This window comes from Monopterus albus, unplaced genomic scaffold, assembly GCF_001952655.1.
Source record: "Monopterus albus unplaced genomic scaffold, M_albus_1.0 scaffold180.1, whole genome shotgun sequence".
NCBI lineage: Eukaryota > Metazoa > Chordata > Actinopteri > Synbranchiformes > Synbranchidae > Monopterus > Monopterus albus.
This window is the reverse complement of record NW_018128060.1, coordinates 733,199-754,326: the sequence shown is the minus strand read 5'-3', so window position 1 is coordinate 754,326 and position 21,128 is coordinate 733,199. Positions and strand designations below refer to the sequence as shown.

Here is a 21,128-nt window from a genome sequence, read left to right as displayed (position 1 = left end):
ACTCATCTTTTACGACTGATGTGGGATGTATGTCACGATCCTAGGACTGTTTATGGTATCTGCCTGCAGATGTTTCCACATTTCCACATGCAGTGCCAAATCTTAATTTTTCTCAAGTTTCTCAGGATCAGATTAGGCCTTGCTGCGAATAAAGCTGCACTGTGCAGCATGACAGTGGTTCAGAGGCTATTTCAATAGGCCTGCCGCAGTGGTCAAAACATTTGGTCAAGGTGCCACTGGTTGACAGAACCTCTGCCCCATTATCCCTTGCTCCAGTGGGTGGGTCCTGCCAAGCTAATTTGGGAAGGTCACTCACACAGTGTACAACAAGAAAACATGAGTCCCCAAGAGAAAAGCTATTCTGGGACTGACCTCAAATCCCCTTACCGTCCCATCCTGTGCTGGGGACACTTTTGTGACAGCAGCAGGTCTTCATTGGGTTGATGGCACTGGGGACATAATGTACAAAGTAAGCTGCTGCTTCTGACATCAGAGATCAGCGCTAAAGATTCTCACCACTGATATTCCTCCAGCCTAATGCATTCCACCTGCAACTTTGCCTGTTTGAACTGGCACAGATTAAGTCACAGTGCCATCTAGTGGGGATGCTCAGCCCTACAGGTTCTTCAAAAATAATAATTCAGAACATGATTATTGACCTGGTTATTACAACCTTTTTGTATTTTTTTACAGGAAAGGAAACAGCAGTACACAATATAAGGTGCGTTTAAATCCTGCTAACATGCATGTTTACTTCTTTCATTTAAAATTTTCATGGCTTCTCTGATTTTGGTTTTGCAAATCTGAAACCAAAATACTATATAGTCTGAACCAGTTTCTTTCTTGTCTCTTTTTGTTACACACTCTATAATTCAGAAGCAGGAGTCCCGTTCGGCCCTGACAACTCTGATGAAGGAGCCCGGCTCTCCTGAGGTGATGGAGAAAGACAGTAATGACTATGCTCACCTGGTCAGCTACTCCATAGTCATTGATATGAAGAGTACGGTGTAAAGGACACATGCTTTGCAGGGCTTTGTATACCGCATCCAGCTTGACATTATGCACAGACTAAGGCTTACTGGCTCTGCAACATTATGATTTCCACATAGCATACTGAAACCTGTAGAACTGAAAATGCTCCAGGACTGAGCCATTAGTTTCTAAAATGATGACTGTTGATGTTGACTGACTAGCATTAATGACTTAAATACATTATTTTGCACTTTTTTAATCTTACTTGAAATTTATACCGTTTTATGCACAATGTTTTTATGCATCTGTTTATAAAACCTTTCATACTTTTTCAATTTGTTTTGTTTACCACATAACTGCACCACAAACCCGCTACAGTAGAGGTGAGTTACTCATTTGGCTATGGCTTTACACACCATGTGCCTTTATGGTATGTTTGGTCAACTAAATTAGGATAATCTTCTATTTTAACAAGAGCAGCCTACATCAATATAACAGCCCCAACCGGAGTCCTTCTGTATGTTGATCTCTGCAGCAGCTCTAGGCCTATATACGATTTCAGGTGTGTGATTACTCCTGATGCCAAGATGCTGCCCAACCTGCTCCCTGGCTGCACCTGCAGGGACCTGGGAGGATCTACTCGGTTCACCTGCCCAATCGGGACAAGCCAATTTCACTGCTACAAGCTATACACACGTAGCCACCCAACACTTTTCATGAGGCACTTAATACACCTCTGGAGCTGGGCAGGTTTAGGTGATTAAACTCATACATATTCACCTAGACAGGAACCTGTTGGACAGAGCGGGGATGTTGCTGTTATTGTTGTTGTATTTGGATGGGTAAGTAATATGGAGTTGAGGTTTTTAGTTTTCTTTTGTTCATAGGCTACAGGAAAGCTTAACAAAAACTCAAAACAGCACCCACAGGGCATTTTCCTTTGCAGTTTCTCTCTTTTACCGTCTTTTGTAAACTCTGGATGCTCCTTAAAGCAACTTGTTTTTCAAATTCCATCTGGTTTTATGTTGCTTCCCTTTTCCTTAACTGACCCGGGTTTTAACATTATGTGATCCAGATGCAGAGGCAGTGAACTCACAGGTCACATTAGTCTGCAGTGTTGTTATGCCCTCTTGTGGTAAATGATTGTTCATGCAGCTGAGTTGTTTTCATGCAACAGTCTTATTATTTACATGACTTGTCCTCTTACAAAACTGACTACATTACCAGGATGTGTCCATGCAACCATACAAGTAGGGTTCACCTTTAACCGTGCACCACATATGGTTATTTGTTTTACTGATTATATCTCCAACCAGAGAGGAGAAACTAATCAATAAGTGGGGTTTCTCCCTAAGTGGGAGACACCCCAGATCTACATGGATACTGGTGGCACATACAAAAACACCAGGGAGGCCACATCTAATCCACACATTTCAACTAATTAGTGGAAAACGGTTTACAGACGCTTCAAAAATGTATCAAAATAATACATTCAAATTAAAATGTGCTGCTTTAAAAACATCATTTAGCATCTTCATCTTTTCTTGTACACACAGGGCTTCAGCTGCAGTCCAAATTTCTTTACATTTTCTGGAGACTGTGTCGTTTTCACAAACTCAAAGGAGTAGAAATGTGTGTTCTCTGTGTCCTAAAGAAAAAGAGAAACAAACAGAAACACAACATTAGACAATTCATTATATACAGTTACTGGCAAGGTCAGTGGTATCCAAGCTAGGGAGCTATTCACACTGGATGGGTACACGGCCAAGGAGAAGGTGTGGAGTGAAACAAAAGTTAAACTGATCTTTTCTTAAAGCCAATACCTCGACTTGCTGCACACAGATAACACTATGATTAGTGACACTGACATTATTAACTGTTGCAGCCCTCATTTATGTTTTAGTTCCACCCAACACTATGATTAGTGACACTGACATTAATTGTTGCAGCCATCATTTATGTTTTAGTTCCACCTGCATTTCTCTGATATTACAAGTTAAGTTTGCTCTGGAAATTATTTTTTTTTTAACTTCATTTGCATGTTTTGGCTTAAATAGGAAGCATGACAGCAGCAATTTGGACACTGCTGGTGAGATATACAGGTACAGGCTAATTTGTCTCCTGACCCAAGTGTGGCTGGGTTCTCACTCATCTGGTGCTGTTTACATTTGTGTAGTAGTCTCTCTGTTGCCACTGAGGTTTCCTGCCCACAGCCACAGGCCTATAGATGCCAACTACTGATTTCCTCTGTGAGCAACAGACTTCTTCAGAGGTAAAAGAAATAATGATACCTGTACTCAGTAAATGCTGTATATTTTTGTATGTTTAATTAAGATTTCACAGCTACAAGCAAAAAAGTAAAGATGTTTCCATGGCAGATTAACCATTTCCTTAACTGAGTATGAGCTTCCCATTTCAATTTATAACAGCTGTGACAATGCACGTGCTAACTTGGTTAATAATAAAGGAAAATGGTTCATTAGATCAGGTAGATAAATACAGGAGTGTTTCTCTGTCCCTGTAAACATGACCACTTATATCATTCTCACCTTGGACACCACCTTAAATCCAAGGTTTCCTAGTGCAGTGATGAAGCTCCGCACATTCTCGAATCTACTTGCCACTTCTGCTATTTTAAGGACACCCCTGCAATAATTGCACAAAACAGTTAGACATGTGGTGTATGTGTAAAATGAAACATGTGCATTCTGAATTAATGTTACAACATCCTTTACCCCATCTTCAAAACCCGATTGGCCTCTGCTATAAAGTCTGCCAAGTTGGTCCCCATCAGTGAAAGGCAGAACACAACAATGTCCACAGAGCTGTCCTTAAGCGGGACCTGCACAGACGGAACATGTTTTATTAAATGTGCATTGATTAGCAAACAGAAAAACCAAAAAACCCCACACTCACATTGGCCATGTCACAGACAGTAACAAGCTCAGAGGCAGCTGCCAGGTCGAAGCTGTGCACCCTGTTCTTCACGCTTCGGGCTATTTTACAGTCACCACAGCCGAAGTCTGCAACCACTAGAGAGGAAGGTCTGAAACAAATGATACAGTGCTAGGGTTATAAAGTAAAAGGAGCATTCCTACTGCGAATGAAGTTGAGTTAGGCTCTACACAGAGCAGGTCATAAGACCAAAAATGAGTTTGCCACAGTTGTTGTTCTCCTCTCAAACTACTGATGCTGACAAGGGCATCTTCTCATGTGCTTAAGAGAAGCATTAATAAAACACTGGCAGTGTGGCATCATCTCCTGCATGCCTCCTTGCTGTCACATTGTCATCTGCACAGTATGTAAAGTATGATATATGGTGTAGATAATGAGAGCTTTGGACCTACAGCACAATAACCTGCCTGAAGAAGAAATGATGGATATCACATTGCTTTTGGAGCTGTAACAAGATGAGCCAGTTAACAAGGCGGACACTAAACAAAGTGTGCCTACAAACCTTATACTGTACATCAATGCATTGAATCAATCAACCAAAATGTGATGAGTTGCTTAGAGGTTGAGATGAGATGCTGCACAATATCAAAACTAGATTGTAAAATATTGCTCTTCTTTTGCTGAGATGCAGCTAAAAACCACCCTAATAATGGAAAGTGCACGTCTAGTCATAATTTTGCTGTGATGTTAATGCAATAAATCATCACACATTGAATTTAACTGGATGTAAGCATACAGTTTTTTTTCCAGAAGTAATGATGAGAAAAGTCACTATCACACTATTGAAATGTGCATGGAAGTTTTGCAAATTGTGTTCATAAACTGACATTTTAGAAATACCAAGCAGTTATTTCAAACACTGAAATCTTGAAACATCAAGCTTTATCAGATGGTTAACAACGTAATCTGAGATTAAAGGTCCCCTTATCAGCTTTTTGGAGTTTTCAACCACATTTACAGTCTTCTTTATGAAGCACAGAGCTGGCTAAAGTGTCTACACATGAACCACTTGGTTGTGTGAGGACACACGAGACAACTGCTGGGAAGACAATGAAGTGTGACTGAAAGCTCTAAAATGCTAGTAAGTAGAATTCTGAGCCTAGAACCTTATGCAGCAGATACAGTAGTTTGATTTTATACTGACTTCAACTTCACTGCATCCTCAGATAATTTAAAATTATTAGCAAAAGATCTCTCACTTTTGTCGAATGTAAGAGATGACTGCATCCACAGGGTTGGCGGGCCACCTCTGAACCTGCGCTGTGTATCCCCTGTGGTAGACCCAGAAAGCCTGTGGATCCTGCTTGAACATGCGCTTGGCCTCACCGCTGGACGTGCTGTACAGAACTTCATTAATGTAGCGGAAGCGAGCCGACTCCAGCCGCTGCTCCATGCGGGACCTGAAGGAAGCAGAGCGGTCCTGTTTCACCACTTCCTCTGGCACTGCCGGCTCATTGCTCCGCTTTTCAGGACGCTCTTGTTGGCCCGTTTCCTGGCTGTGAAGCATTTTCCGCAGCTTCTCTCTTTTCAGACTTTGTTCTTTGCTCAGCTCAGGTTTCAGTCTTTTTGTGGGTAACTGCTGCTGGTCACCTGTGAAGACCACATCAGGTTCACCTGCTTTCTGTCTTGACCTGTCAGTAGAAGATTCACTTGCACCTTTTTTAACTTGGCCAGCTTTTGTTTTTGTCTCTTTTTTAGTCCACTGCCTCGTTTCCCTCTGTGTCTGTGTTGCTGCTGTCATGTCAGTATCCTCTTCAGTTACTATCTTTTTCTGTGCTTTACACACTTTCTCCTTTTTCTGGGCTGCTGTCTGAGTGCTTTTTTCACTATTGTTGTTCTTGCTATATGAATCTGTTTTGACTTCTTCTGGCCCCTGTTTATGTGCAGACCCTGCTTTATTTACTTCATCTTCAGGTTTATTCTGGCGGTATTTATTTTTACATTTCCTCTTGCTCTTCAATTTGTTTTTCCACTGTTTTCTGTTCAGTTTCTTTGTGTTCTCTGTCTTATTTACCTCCACTGTTGTAGACTGTGTAATTTCTTTATCCTTTGGATCACCTTCAGACATTATTTTTGCTTTTGGGCCCCCTTTAGGGAAGAAAAAAAAAGTTGTGTGAACATCAGCATTGATCCATTTCTGAGCCTATTAAATGCTTATAACATAAAAATATGTCTTTAATCAGTTTACTCACCAAATTTGTCTTTCTTCCTCTTCTTTGTCACAGGTTTCTCCTCAACACTCTGATCTAAGCCTCCGTTCCCTTGCTTCTCCTCTGATGTCTCTGCATGTTTTTTCTTTTTCCTTCTCTTCTTCTTTTTCTTACTGTGTGATGGAGCTGCTTCTGTCTCACTGTCACTGTCCCGCTGACAGTTGTCAGTCATCCACTCTGGTACTGTTCCCAGGGTCTGCAGGGTCCGCAGCAGGCTCTTTTTTCCAACAACCTTGGACTAATCAGGGGGATATAATCAGTATAAGTATGAGTAATTAGTCTTTAACTAAAAAACATGTAGATTAATTTTGGACAGGGTAATATTGCAAAACTGTATAAAGATAAGTTAAAGACCAATAGTGACACAGTGTTAAACTACTGCAATAAGACATTTGGATTGGAAAAGGAGGGACGTTTTGTTTCTGTAGTACAAATTTGCTTAGAAAAAGGACAATATTACATTATTGGAAACGGTGGTATATGAAATCTTTCCATATCTGGCCAAACCTTCAGATCATAGGTAATCCGCCAAAGACTTGGTCACAGTCACCTCAGACATTATTCAGGAAGAACATTTACCTTAACATTTGCGCTGCCGTTCGCGTTGTGGCTGTTTTTGAGAACGGTTTTACTCAGGATTTGAGCGTCTTCGTCATTCCAGTCGTCCTCTTCATTAAACATGTTTCCCCGATTACTATAAAAGATATGTAAATCACTACTAGAGCTAAAAACCGTCATCTCCATCACTCTGCTAATTCAGTCACTCACCAGTTTGTCTCTGTGGTAACAAAATGTCTTCGCCGGCTTGTTTCGTCGATGATGGTGTTTGCATAAAATGTTTTGTTTAATTAACGTGTAACTACTGTTAATAACCACCGAAATGTCAAAAATAAAAGCCACGTTGGTTTGTATCACGTGCTTGAGGGAAGCAAAACAGAAGCGCATAAAGATGACGTAACCGCACCGGAGACTTATGGGTCATGAAGTTTTTCGTGGTACTCGAGTGTCACGAAAGACCTTTTAAAAACTTATGATTTCTAATCAGATCTTGTTAGAAATCATAAATCGAGACTAACCTAACTTCTAAGTTGATGTTTGGGATCACTCATTTGCAAAAGTCAAGCTTTTGTACATACTACAACTATAGTAGTGAATGTCACTGTCAGCTTTTTCTCGTTAGGGGTCGACTTAATTTAAGATGCTGGGCTAGCTGCTTTTTTGGCAAGAAAATATATACTATTTAACTGAAACAGAGTGGTATAGGGACGTTTTTCCAATGAAAAAGGTATGTCAAATTAAGATGAAATGATTATAGTTTAACTGAGTTATGATGACCCTAAACGACCTCTTACTCAGTGATATATGTGACATAATCTAAAGGGAAGGTCCACAGTGGATTGAGAGGATATTAATCACTAATCCTGTGATTAGTGTGTGTACAAGGTCTAACGCAAGCTGAAAAAACTAAAAGGTCTAACGCACTTTTCCACTTTCTGTTGTAGTCCACTCTTATAATTTATGCTGTGATCAAACTGTGCTGTATGTTGTTGGCAGAAAATAAAACAAAATGATTAAAATAAATAAACAGAAAAACATTGCCTGAGGCAGTGAAATTTTGACCTGCACTTGTCTGCGCCGCCTGTAGGGGGCGGGCCGCTCTCATCCTCCATTCAACGTTACCACGTACGTACATGGTTGTATGCGTACGTACGGAGGGTGTGGACAATTCAATCTGCTGGAGAATAACCTAAGGCTGCTAGAAACTTCTGCTCTTTGTAGCGAAATAACAGCATTAGGCAAATATATCTGGTAAGTTTGTCGACAGAGAGGGGCATTTATTTTCACTTTGATCTGTTTAAACCTCGAAGTTTTGTTTTTTCTCTTCTCAGTCAGTCAGCGTCAAATGAGAGAAACGGAGACCGTCCGCGGCGTCAGGGCAGATAGTTAAGTTAGCTTGTTAGTAAAATCTGCGCGTTTCATTTAATCATCTAAAGGATGCTAGTTTATATGTGGCGCTATTTGAGTCATTTCGGTTTTATCTTTGTAATGAAAGGACGCAACGGTACGAGCGGAAGCTGAAGGGATAACCAGCTAACTTGAATGAACTAGGTAGCTACTCTGTGTTAGCTAGATAGCAGTGAAGCTAGTCAAGCTGCTGTAAAGGCAGTGAATTGGACGAACTGATCACTGTGACATCAGCGTTAGCCTGGTGCAGTACTTGTTAATTACACGAACAAGTCGCGCTAAATCACATCATCCTCAAAATCCGATTTTATTTGTCATGGTTTGAGTGCTTGTTTTTAAATCTAATCCTTTAATGATAACGAGTCAAAGTCAAAATTGGGATCCCAGATTTTTACTTAGTATCATGGCACATGTATTAAACCTGTCACAATCTGATGGGGTTTTTTTTCTTGCATGTATTCAGCGATTAATTTCATCACAATCCAGGCAGTGTGACTTGGATGTATTAATTTGATAATTAGGTTAGTGTTGCAAATAGTTTTTATCATCATGTAATATGCTCATGTTTTTTCACTTGGTCTATGAATCATCAGAATATGGGGATTTGCCTGTCTGAATTTACAAAAGGTGACACAGTCTAATTGCTTGTTTTGGTCCAAAACCCAAAGACTTAGTTATAGTTGGTGATAGTTTTCTATCACACCAAACAGAGAAAAGGCAGTAAATCCTTAGTTATCAAAGTATTTGCAGAAACATTTTCTGTCTAAATTGATTAGTTTGAAATTGATTTTGTGCTAATTAAAATATTTAGGAAGTACAGAATTTGTCATAGGCAGAGTACCCAGGTGTATATGATATTAGTCAGTGTTAGTCAGAGCTAATACACCCATGGTCATGAGTCGCAATGCGTAAACTGCATATACAGCCTGAGGGTAAACTAAGTATTTGGTAATAGAGCAGCTTCTCTTTTTGTGTGTCTGTTTTCAGCATTGGGGGTGAGCAGTCAAGCCTTTTTTTTTTTTTTTTTTACTTGCAAATGCCTATTTCACATGTTGACAGCAAAATAATATCTGTTGCCTGTCCATTCTACTTAAATGTACATTTAACTGTGTCCCCACTGTCCCAAAAGAGGGACTGATGCTGGACAGGACTGTCCTGAACCCCTTGGTCCACCTATCTCATCTGTCCCAGTTTAGTTCTGCATCTACTCCCACTGGTGTACCTTAAGAGAAGAACAATACAGCAGCAGAAATGGATGATGTCTTCACGCAGTGCCGGGAAGGCAATGCAGTAGCAGTTCGCTTATGGTTGGACAATACAGAGAATGACCTCAATCAAGGGTGAGCCTGGTTTTATTTGTATATTTTCTTGTTGTTCCAATGATAATGGTATCCAGAATTCACACACCATTTCTGTCCAGCTGATCTAATCATAGGGGACTTAATGTGAACTTGAATTTTAGGCAAGTATTCATTACTCTGCAGCATCATTGCTTTCTTGAAATGTCACGTTGTGCAGTCTGATGCTCACAGTTTTTAGTCCCCAGTGAGATCGTGGCCCGAGATTGAACCCATTTCATTGTGGGCATGTTTATGTCCTGAAAGCCAGTGGAATAATTCAAAAGCATGATATTGGACAGGAAGCATGGTGGGATGGTGGAGTTAGTCACACTTGCCTTGCCTCACATTTGCCTAAATTGAGCCTTCACAGAGGGGAAAAAAGGATTGAATGTCTATGTGGAGATGTTTTAGTGTAAGAATTAGGTGCAGAGAATGCTGCAGAAGCAGAAACTGCAGAAACTTGGCAAAGCTTGTAAGTCAAGTCGAGAGAGCCAGCTTGTCTTTTGGAGTTATCTGCCCTAGATTTGGACCACCAGTATTTGTTCTTAGAGTAAGCAAAGAGAGAATGAATGAATCCATTTAATTCTGAAGGCTATTTGCTTCGGAGCTTTTCTCTTTTTGTCTTTTGTTGTCCTATGTCCTAGTACATTTGTGGCAAGAAGATTGAGTGCATTAACAACTGGCTGGATTGTTAACAGATTCATTTGTAAATGACATAAAAGTCAAGTTTCAGAAACTTCCAAGAGGAAAGCAGGACTATTTTGTCTAACCCATTAATTAGGGGGCATGATATGAAACCACTGCTTGGTTTTGTTGCTTTCTGAAGCACAGATGTTTCTAGGCTGACCAGAACAGATTGTTGTCATTTGGTCAGTCTTGTGTTTTTGGAGAAGGATGTGTGCCTACTTTTATTACAATCTTAGAATTTTCAAAAATCGTTGTTAAATAGTGTGCAGTATGTTTTTAATATCTTCATTAACATTTTGTTTGCACAGTTTTTCTGTTATTTGTATTACACTTCTCAGAGACTGTATATTTGCATCCAGTCCATGTGCATGCATGCATCGCACATATGTGACTCATGCATTCACTGATTACATGCCAAGTTCCATTTTATTTTCCATCTGATATACAATCCTCAGCCCCCATGGCTGAAACATTTATTTGTGCCTTTCTATTTTCCAAAAGGACTTCAAATTATTTCAGTAAAGCACTACAGTACATCTGAGCAGATGCATCAGATCTTTCCTGTACTATTTTTCTGTGCTCCTCGATGGCTGTGTGTTTACACTGATGAAACTGGCAGACACAGAGTAGTAGTGGTATGCTGAATCTCCTTACAAGGAGTCACACGCAGGCCTCAAGGGAGTCGTCTGTCACCTATAGCTCAGAGAAAGGGAGGAGATTATTTCAGTGAGCAGGACTGTGTTGGGGGGGGATCATTCCTTTTTTCTGTCAAAAGAGGAATGCACAGTAAGTCATAATGGCACACATTACCTTCCCCCCTCCGCTCGTGTTTCCGGTTTTCGTCTCCCAATGGAATTAAATGGCTCTGCCTGTTTTCCCTCCACATTTCCTCCACTTCTACTCAATGTTTGCCCCTGAATCTTCATCTCTTGTCTTCTCTGAATATGTTTTACAACTGCAAAGATGTGCATCTCAACCTCACAACCATCTGACAATCTTCTTGTTATTTGAGTCATAGCATATTAGGTTGTAAGGTTTAGTTTTATTCTAATCACTGATTCAGTTTTCTTGTTATTTTTTGTTCTATTTTTAACTCTACTTTTATTCTAGTTTAGTTTCCTAAACGGTATGAAATTCAATACTAGGTGAGAGAGAAGCGGTATTTCGATTTTCTGTATGTCCTGCACATACAGTGAATTGACAATAAAAATCTTTGATCTTGATCTTGATTAGCTAATCATTTATGTAAATTGATTAGTTGGTCTTCAGATGTGGTTATTTTCTATGTCATATTGGATATCTGTAGGTTTTGGTCAGGCAAAACCTGTACATTACAATGGGCTTTTCACTACTATCAAACATTTTAGAGACAAAACAAACACATCGATTGAGAAAATTGGATGAAAATAGTTTATTACACATTTAACTTTATTCCTCACGATGCCCAGTTCTCTGCTCTTGTGTTTTCTTTGGTCTACGAGTGTATCATTTCAGTCTTCCTCTATCTTTAGCTTCTCATAATGTACATCTGATAGTAGCCCTGCACATATGTGAATGAATGTAACTGTCTGTAGGGCAGCACTTATTTTTATGTGTTGTTAAGGCATCCTTGTTTGGGAGGGAGGTGAATACTGATTTTATATATAACCTCTTGTGTCCCTGAGTGAACAGGGACTGACCTAGCTTTTCTAGCTGTTGCCAGGCTAGTCTGTAGCTATTGCAAGAAAAAGCTTTACATGATGTGACTTAATTATCAGCTGATATTCTATTATCATAGCAGTAACAGTTAATTTGAGTGTTTTTAGGATAGTGTATGTACATCCTTATGGGCTGCTATTGGAGGGTGTTTCTAGCCCTGTGTGGCACAGGGTTTGTCGTACTGTATGTTCCCCATGTTTGCATAGTAAACTTTTGTTGACTACTGAAGAAATTAAGAAATGAAATCCTGTCCTCTCTTATATATTCAGCCGTCTAAAAATAATGTTGCACTGACCACTTTAATGCAGAAGTAGCAGACGAAGCAGAAGTGACAGCCTGGCTTTTTCCAAACAGTCTTGGGAGCCTTGTTTTTGCCACCTCTGTGTCTGTTCTTTTCATTTCTTAGATGTTTCAGTGAATTCTTTTTCCCTTGACTGAGGCTTGTTATATGACCTGGTGGGGATGTCGGGGCAAAGACGTACAGGGTGCAGACAGGGGCGCTTCCTCTGCCTTTTCTGTCCGCCAAGCTGAGCTCTGTTGGCAGGTGGAAGTGCCTGAAATAAATTACTACAGCCAGAGTGGAGGGGGTGAGCAGGAGAAAACTCTGGCAATCAAGTGCCTTTGAGCTGTGAGGTTGAAGCTGGCCTGGGAAAATCCATCCTATAGAAAGTACCTGTGGAAAAAAAAATACCAATAACGTACAATTCAGCAGTTTAAGGTGGATTGAGACCTTTTTAGTAACAAATTGTCATCAGTAAATGACCAATAATGACTGTATGATACTGTAAGGACGTCAACACTGCGATATTTTTGTCATTTACATACATACAGTACACATTGAGATAGTAACTCCAAGTCATACAGGACAAACACAGAGAGTACCTGACATGTTTTTTGGGCTGTATAGTCTTTTAATAGCAGAGTGGGCTTTTTTTTTTATTTTATTTAAATAAATGAAGATGTTAAAATCCTAAGAAAATGCCTGTTGGCTGGTTTTCTGTTATCGAATGCTAAATAAATCAGTCCATTGATTGTAACCAGTGATTTGCTATGAAAGCAGAGAAAATGTAATTAAATTAGGTTAGGTTAAATTAAATTAGGTTAAATTATGTTATTGTCAAACGGACCAGAGTAGTTTAGTTTTGCTTTCTATTTTCTAGTCATATAAAAATTTATTTTACAGTGTGTCATTTCATTATTACATCTTCAATGTTGGATCATTGCACATTGAACACAAACTGCTGAAACGATATGTTTTATGTTTCTATTTCAGAAGATCCTGAAACTTTGTCATGTACAGTGCCAGTCAAAGGTTTGGGCACACTTTCCCATTAAGACTGGATGGGAAAGCGTGGGATCGGGTTCAAATTCCTGCAGAATCATAATAATACTCCCTCAGTTTTCAGATCACATTATTATGCTGTATGCCCTCTCATAGTCTCTGAACAAGTACATAACTTTACTAGCAGGAGAAATGTACAGCGCCTTGGCACAAACAGTGAAGCTCACATTCAAGAGGAAAATGTGGAATACTGTATGTCTGAGTACAGTCCTGCTGTTTTAGTGGAAGTGAGAAGATGGAGTTGAAATGAAAGAATGAGGGAATGGAGAGCCTGATGAAGGAGGAACCTTTGTATGAGGGGAGGATGGGACCGTGGCCCTGCAAGGAAATGAAGAATGACACACAGCAGCTGGAGTGTGTGTGCAGCACTGCTGAAGGAAGTTTTACTGGGCCTTATATGGACTACAACAAACACTCAGCTGCAGCATTCTGCTCTCTTCTTTTTTTTCCTTGTAGTGTTTTTCCTGATCAACTGTCAATCAGCTCTCACTGTGCCTTTATTTCCTGATCAACTGTCAATCAGCTCTCATTGTGCCTTTACCTCAGTCTTCATTTCTTTTCCCCTGTGGAGGTGCGGTATCAGTCACTCTGTCATTTAGTCAAGGCCACTGTCCTTACATGTGTTGCTTCTAGTGTCACCGACACAAAGAGGAATGATGAATGCCAGAGGCCTCTTAGCTGTGGTCTCAGTCTGAGTTGCAACTTCCTTGTTTAGCGGTACGAAATGACAGAACTACAAATGAACAGATTCCTCACTGTGCTTTACCTTGGCTGAGAATGAAATACTTCATCTTACTTTTATTTAGTGGATAATCATGCTCAAATTTTTAGAGAGACAGTGATTTCTATGGGAAGTCACACTAAAACTAAAGCTGTATTTATTATGCCTGTGTGTCCAGACTGGACAGCTCACAGCTGGAAAACCCTTGGTCTAAAACAACTTAGTGCTGTAATTTCAGATAAATATAGGCTTCTTAACCGAGGCCTCTTCGTTCAAAGGTGCTCAGATTCTGGACCAAATGTAGTTTTGTTATTTAAAGGAGCGGCAAAGCAGCTGGTTCATCTGTTACATATTTTTGAGGTTGACTGCCCACCCAGTTTCTTTCTGGAATGCATATTTGTTGTCCTTTGTTTTTGGAAAGTGATATTTTCATTGTCAAGGGAAACACACATGCAGTTTGTAGGAAAAACTTAATGTGAAACCCTTCCCTGCCAATCCTGCGGTTATTAAGATTTCTGTGAAACCTGTGCTTAATGTGACTGCTCCTCTCTCGCTGTAGAGATGACCATGGCTTCAGCCCTCTCCACTGGGCGTGCAGGGAGGGCCGCTCCAATGTGGTGGACATGCTCATAATGAGAGGAGCTCGCATTAATGTCATGAACCGTGGAGATGACACGCCTCTGCACCTGGCCGCCAGCCACGGTCACCGAGATATTGTGGGAAAGGTGAGGTTCATGTAAACACTAGATCACAGCTATGCCCAAAAAGGTTTCTTCCTGCTTTCTTTAGACATCTTGTAACTCCACGGTCAAAGTTAAACATTACAGACACCGTGCTGTGATATGCACTGTGATTTCAACCAGTGTTTCCACAATAAGTCTTACAATGTGTTGTGACAAGTGTTCCTCCTTAGACATCTTGTTAGAAATTGATGCCAGTGCTGTGGAACTGATTCCTGTCTCTACACAGGTTTTCAGATTTCATTGACTAAAATATTGGTGTGTCTCTTTAAGTTTGCTTCATAAGCATGGGATATTATGAAATATAAATGATGTCATCTGTCAGTGGTTACATACACAAAAGTCTTGTTTGTTCTTGCAGCTCTACCATCAGCAGTTTTAAAATGAAAGGAGTGCTTACTAATTTGTCAGTGTCAAGAACAAATTTTAAGATTCAGTGGCTCCAACTGTGATTAGAAAAGCTTCTTACTACTACAGTTAATATGAAAGAAGCCATTTTTCTCAAAATACATTTATGAATCATTTGTTTCTTCAGAGACTAATTTGGTCATAAACTTAATTTTCAAGGATATCTCAAAGGGGTTGGACAACAGGACTAATACATGAGCTGCAGGCTGATCCTAGGTATGCAGGACTGATTAGTAAAGTAGAGAAACATACCTGTCCAGTATTTGTCTGCCTAGTATTTAATGTATTTCTTGAAAGGATTTCATTTTGGTCCATGAATAGAAATGCCAAGATAATCTGTATGTCAGTGGACACAGCACTGTTGCCATAATGTGACCCTCTACTGCAGAGTGTCTGATTTAGAATAGCTGCTAGGCGGCTATTGAGTTTAATATTAGGCATGTCTCAATGCCTCTGGTATGTGTCCGCAGTCAAGACGGCATGAACACTCATCTCTGTACACAGCCTAAACAAGATCTGTCCAGCCTTGCTTTGCTTATAATCCTTTGTTTCTCCCTTTAGCTGATCCAATGTAAAGCGGACACTAATGCAACCAATGAACATGGGAACACACCACTGCATTATGCCTGCTTCTGGGGCCAAGACCAAGTGGCTGAGGTGTGTGCACCCCCTGGTGGTGGTATATTTCCCATCATCACAACTATTAGGAAATGTTAGTGAAACCGCTCTCTGCTCTTTTTCAGGACCTTGTGACTAATGGGGCTCAGGTGAGCATCTGTAACAAATATGGGGAGACCCCCCTGGACAAAGCCAAACCTCACCTGCATGAAGCCCTCAGAGGTATCCCAACTACCCATTACAGCTGACTGTTCCACCTGTTGTAAATGCTTCCAGTATTAATCATGTATTTCTTTTGTGTTGCTCTGCATTGATTTTCTCCTCCTCCGCACCTAGAAAAGGCTGAGAAAATGGGACAGAGCTTAACTAAAATTCCCTTCAAGGACACATTCTGGAAAGGCACCACCAGAACTCGACCCCGTAAGTCCCGCAGACACATAATTTATCAGTGGTCCAGTTTCCGTCGTTTGGTTTAGTCAGAGGGTTGAATGAAAGGGAAGCGTAGCTATCCCCTCAACCAGTCGTAATGTGGTGTGTGAAATTTACACAGCCTTTCCTTCTACAGAGCATTGTGCTGAATTTCACATGAAAACTGGACTTTGGTCTGAGCTCTAACTAGTGCCTGTCTCCATCTTGTGTTTTTAGGCAATGGCACTTTGAACAAACACGCAGGCATTGACTACAAACAGCTCTCCCTCCTGGCTAAAATAAATGAGAACCAGTCTGGAGAGGTACACTTCCTCTTATACTTGTTTTCATTCATTTATTGTGCTGCATTCATACAGATCTGCTAAATCAATCAGATAAATGTACATCATCATTCACCAAATGTTTTCTATGTTTATTTCTCAATGGTAGCTATGGCAGGGGCGCTGGCAAGGAAATGAAATTGTGGTCAAGGTGCTAAAAGTTCGTGACTGGACCACAAGGAAAAGCAGAGACTTCAATGAGGAATACCCCAAACTCAGGTTATTATTGAATCCTGAATTTGTTACTGCAGCCTCTGTTCTGTGCTGCTGCGGTCACCCATTCGTCTGTTTTTATTGTGTTAAGCCAAACGTAGTGTTTTATTCATATTTTTGGGAGGGTGTACGTGTCACATGAGCATTCTGTTTTTGTCACATCCTCTGTGGGTTTGCCTCTTTTTGTCTGCCTGGTCCTCCCTCTTGGGCTCAATCCCAGGATATTTTCCCACCCGAATGTCCTGCCCATGTTGGGAGCATGTCAGTCTCCTCCTGCCCCTCACCCCATCATCATCACACACTGGATGCCTTATGGCTCCCTCTACAACGTGCTGCATGAAGGCACCAGTGAGTATTTCTGCCCTGGTCACTGAGTCCATACTTGTCACCACTGTTGATTGTTTGCTGGGATTTGTGATTTATTGAACTTAAGCATTTGTCCTTATGTTGTCATCACTCTTTGTACAGTATCAATTTCACTGTCAACCTGTTAACTGGTGAAAGTAAGGGTGGGTAAAACCAACTAAAACGTTGTTCCTCATCCTGCTGTCAGACTTTGTGGTGGACCAGACACAGGCCGTGAAGTTTGCGCTCGACATTGCTTGTGGAATGGCTTTCTTACACACGCTTGAACCCATGATCCCTCGCCACCATCTCAACAGCAAGGGTGTTATGGTAAGAAGAAACTGGGGTTTCAGCATCACGTTCTGGTTCCAAATTTATGTGATGATTGTTCATTTTTGACCTGTTAGATGAAACCGTTGCTCCAGAAAACTGCCCAAGCAGAAAGTGATATCCGTTACTTTAAAGTGACAAGTCACTTAGTGTTCCTTGTTTCCTCCACAGATAGATGAAGACATGACAGCCAGGATCAGCATGGCAGATGTCAAGTTTTCCTTCCAGTGTCCTGGAAGGATGTACTCGCCTGCATGGGTAGCCCCTGAGGGTAGGCATCACTCATACAGCACAGATCCAAAGTGGCAGCTGAAGCGTGAATGATGGATGCAGGGAACTCTAGACTGTCTCTGAGCCAGATTTAATCTACAGTACAGCTGATTCCCCCTTGGGTTACAATGTAATCCAATCAGGTTGAGAACATAAACAGATTATATAATATTAATAACTAGGGACCTTTTGCAGCAGGGATGCAAACAGTAACAGCCATCCACAGAAAGGACTTGACTTTACTGGAAAGCCTATGAAACATGCATTGCATGGGGTACAGAGGATTTGTTGCAGCCAAGTTACCATAGAAACACTCTCCAAACATTATAGTGGGTGGTGAGCCATGAAATTGAGAGCACAGAGAGTTTCTATTTATAAGGCACAAATGTACAGATAAGGTGAGGGTGAAGAATATCAATGGGCCTCGTCCTTGGCAAGAACAACTTCGTAACATTTTCACCCTGTGGTATATAACAGAAAGAGCAGCAACTGGATATGGTAAGTAACATGGAGTAACTCTTGCTTTTCCCATTTATGTAGTATATGTAGTAAGATAAATATATTCTAAGAAGCAGCACATGTCCATCATGGTGTGTTGATTACTGGTATTGCTGGAGCGATGTATTCACATTTCTCTTTCATGGGGAATCATTTTATTATATTGAGATTTTTGTTAAATAACTTAAGTCATTATTGAATTTTGAAATTACCATAGCTAAGGACATCAGGTTTCATATAGAGGAATGGCAGCTAAAATCACTACAGCTCTAGTTTGATGTTACATTATGCAGTCCCATACAATGAACACAGCTAAATGACTTGCACTGTATGTCCAACTGATACCATAAGGTCATCTGGTCAGGATTTAGTTTCTTTTTTGTCTGACTTTAATCACTCTGTACACAACATCTTTATTTTAGAGGACAAGTAAAAAAAAAAAAAAAAGATCAGCCAGAGTTTTACCATTTGTGATTTTCTTTTGCAAATAGTTTCCCAAAATGTTCCATTTCCTTGTATCTTATATCTATTATTGTGCAGTGAACTGCGTTATATTAAAGTTAAGTTAGAAACCTAATGTTGTTGCTGTGGAAACCTAATTATGAGATTAGGTTTCCACAGCAACACACAATATAGCTGATAGATTACAGACGGCAGAACTGTGGTGCTGTGGTTAACAAGCACCTCTAGGATCACTTCAGGGCATTTTTATGATGATGCTCAGTGTTGACCACGCACAGAAAACTGGTGATTATTGAAGAACATGGAGAGTGGTAGAGGCAGTGGACACATGTATGTACATCAGATTGATCTTTTAACATAAGTTGCCGTTTGCTGGTTGTGAATCAGTGGTTTAATATTTGGCTACAAACAGAGTAACCGCTTAGTTCAGTGTAGTTCAAATAATGTCAGTATTGCTGTGTATGTAAAAAAAAATAAAAAAACAACATAAAAAAAAAACTGTCCATTCAGTGGAGTTAAATGTGTCTAAATAATAAACCACATTAATGTAGAACTGCACTTTGACCTAATAGTCCATCTTTGCACATCCAGTGTGTACACTTGAAGGGATCTGAATACTCAGCAGTTTTGCAGTAAGTAGAGAGAGATGGTGTCTGTTGTGTATTTCAGTGTGTTTGCTCCATGTAACTTCCATTTGTTGCTCTTAATGATGGCCAGCCTTACAAAAGAAGCCAGAAGAGATCAATCGTCGCTCAGCAGACATGTGGAGCTTTGCTGTCATGCTGTGGGAGCTGGTGACCAGAGAGGTTCCCTTTGCTGACCTGTCCAACATGGAAATAGGCATGAAGGTTGGTAGGACTATGGCTCATTAGATTAAATACCTGAGTAGCAAAAAGCTTGCAGGTGAGATTTAGTAACATGAAGTTTTATTAATGAGTTCAGCTGATTCAGTAACATCTGACTATTAAGTTTGGCAGTATCTAATGTCTGCCTGCTTTGGCTGTCAGGTTGCCTTGGAGGGTCTGAGGCCCACCATCCCTCCCGGCATCTCACCTCACATTTGCAAGCTCATGAAGATATGCATGAATGAAGATCCAGCAAAAAGGCCTAAATTTGACATGATTGTGCCAATTCTGGAAAAAATGCAGGACAAGTGAAAACCTTCTTCTCTCCTCCTGTACTGAATTCTTGGATTACTGGATTTCTTCCTCCAGATATCTCTCTGATGTGGTGGTGTGGTGCTTACCAGTATTGCCTTAAACTCTTTACCGCTGCATTCAGCACCACTCTAGCTTCTACTTCTGAGATGAATTCAGCAGCATCACTTCTTTTATATGTTTTTTTTTATTATTATTTTCTCGGAGCTAGTTTTATCATTGTCACTGATACTGGGTTCGCTGGAGCCTAATCTTCACTGTTCATCTTCTAAACTATAATCATGCAGACTGAGTACAGTCTTCAAGTGACCAAACAACCTGTGGATTGAAGCATGACAGTCTGGTGCATTTCTTCACTGGAGTTAAGGCCTTATTTTGTATCTGAAGTGGGCTTATAATTAAAGAGTCACACTGTAAGGAAACGGCTCCCTTATACTGTCTGCTCTTAATTTTTCATGATATATTTACCCAAAACGGAAAGTGTTGTATTAGCAACAAACTGGGCAAGCATGACAAAAGTCTGAAACTAGGCATTTAAACATATACTTAAGAGGTTTTATGTGAATGAGTGGTGCACATAAGAGTGTGTTCAGGAGCAGTACTGTGCCATTCAGCTTGGCTGTGTAGTGCTGTGTAGAGCTTGGCCTGTCTTGAGCATTGGGCCCCGACTGTATCATGTACAACTTGTTGCTTATTGCAATTTTGGGAAAATAACTTTCCAAATGTGCTTCAAGATTTCTGGTTTCTCTTAATTGTAATGATTAACTGTAATCTATTTTCATGATTTTCCCTTCAAACTATTAAGTTTAATTCTTTTTTGAGTCCTGTTGGCTGTACTGTTCAACACTGAGTATAGGCAATTTTTGTTTAAAGTGTTAGCGCTTAACTCAAGTGTTCCTGTTGAAGACTGGCAATGTAATTCTCCTTTTCCAACGTAGTATCAGGATTAAATACTGCAACTCAAGACTGTAATTTATTCATGGATATCATAGGTACAGGTACAATTTGTTGTTTTGTTGTCAAGCATGAGGTTTGTCTTTACTCAGTTTTATGGCAACATCAGAAGCTGCTGCCAGCACAAGATGGCTGGGCCATAAGGGGCGGTATTGACACCCTACAAACTGTTAAGTTGGTTTCTCACTTGTTTTTATTTTTGTCCTCTAGAATTACTTCTGACTTTATTTCAGTCTCATGGGTTGTTTATTAGACCTGCATCGTTTCTGTGTCTGAATGGGTAATTTAGAAAAAAGTAACCTTTCTATGAGATGTGAAAGTATTACAGATGTCATGTAAATCTAACTGGGTAAAATTTTCTTTTGAAATGTTAATGAAGTAACAGAACGGAAATACTAAAGTAAACTACAAGTACTTCAAAGTTGTGCTTAAACAGAGTACCTAAATTTTTGTTTAAGGACATTTTAATATCTAATACAGCATCATTTAATACT

The 21,128-nt window shown here is 40.2% G+C and overlaps 3 protein-coding genes across 3 annotated transcripts in view; 2 read left to right on the top strand and 1 right to left on the bottom strand.

The window, feature by feature from the left end:
• Window positions 1–2,055, top strand: part of LOC109969747 (uncharacterized) — a 12,491-nt gene extending 10,436 nt beyond the window's left edge. The window contains exons 13-14 of the mRNA XM_020616852.1: window positions 694–721; window positions 877–2,055. Coding sequence (XP_020472508.1) covers window positions 694–721; window positions 877–1,011 — 163 coding nt within the window. The 3' untranslated portion in view covers window positions 1,012–2,055. The remainder of the gene's footprint in view (window positions 1–693; window positions 722–876) is intronic.
• Window positions 2,056–2,161: 106 nt separating this feature from the next.
• rrp8 (ribosomal RNA processing 8) lies at window positions 2,162–7,108 on the bottom strand. The gene is made up of 8 exons (XM_020616853.1): window positions 6,906–7,108; window positions 6,717–6,831; window positions 6,120–6,375; window positions 5,127–6,015; window positions 3,889–4,018; window positions 3,708–3,814; window positions 3,522–3,618; window positions 2,162–2,620 (listed from the first exon to the last, which is right to left on the bottom strand). Exons 2-8 carry the CDS (start codon window positions 6,816–6,818, stop codon window positions 2,507–2,509), a joined length of 1,695 nt encoding a protein of 564 aa, XP_020472509.1. The 5' UTR covers window positions 6,819–6,831; window positions 6,906–7,108; the 3' UTR covers window positions 2,162–2,506.
• A 2,101-nt stretch (window positions 7,109–9,209) lies between these two features.
• Window positions 9,210–20,902, top strand: LOC109969746 (integrin-linked protein kinase). The gene is made up of 12 exons (XM_020616851.1): window positions 9,210–9,442; window positions 14,450–14,615; window positions 15,600–15,695; window positions 15,782–15,878; window positions 15,993–16,076; window positions 16,302–16,387; window positions 16,515–16,624; window positions 16,839–16,966; window positions 17,172–17,293; window positions 17,465–17,564; window positions 19,241–19,371; window positions 19,531–20,902. Exons 1-12 carry the CDS (start codon window positions 9,354–9,356, stop codon window positions 19,678–19,680), a joined length of 1,359 nt encoding a protein of 452 aa, XP_020472507.1. The 5' UTR covers window positions 9,210–9,353; the 3' UTR covers window positions 19,681–20,902.
• Window positions 20,903–21,128: the final 226 nt, after the last annotated feature.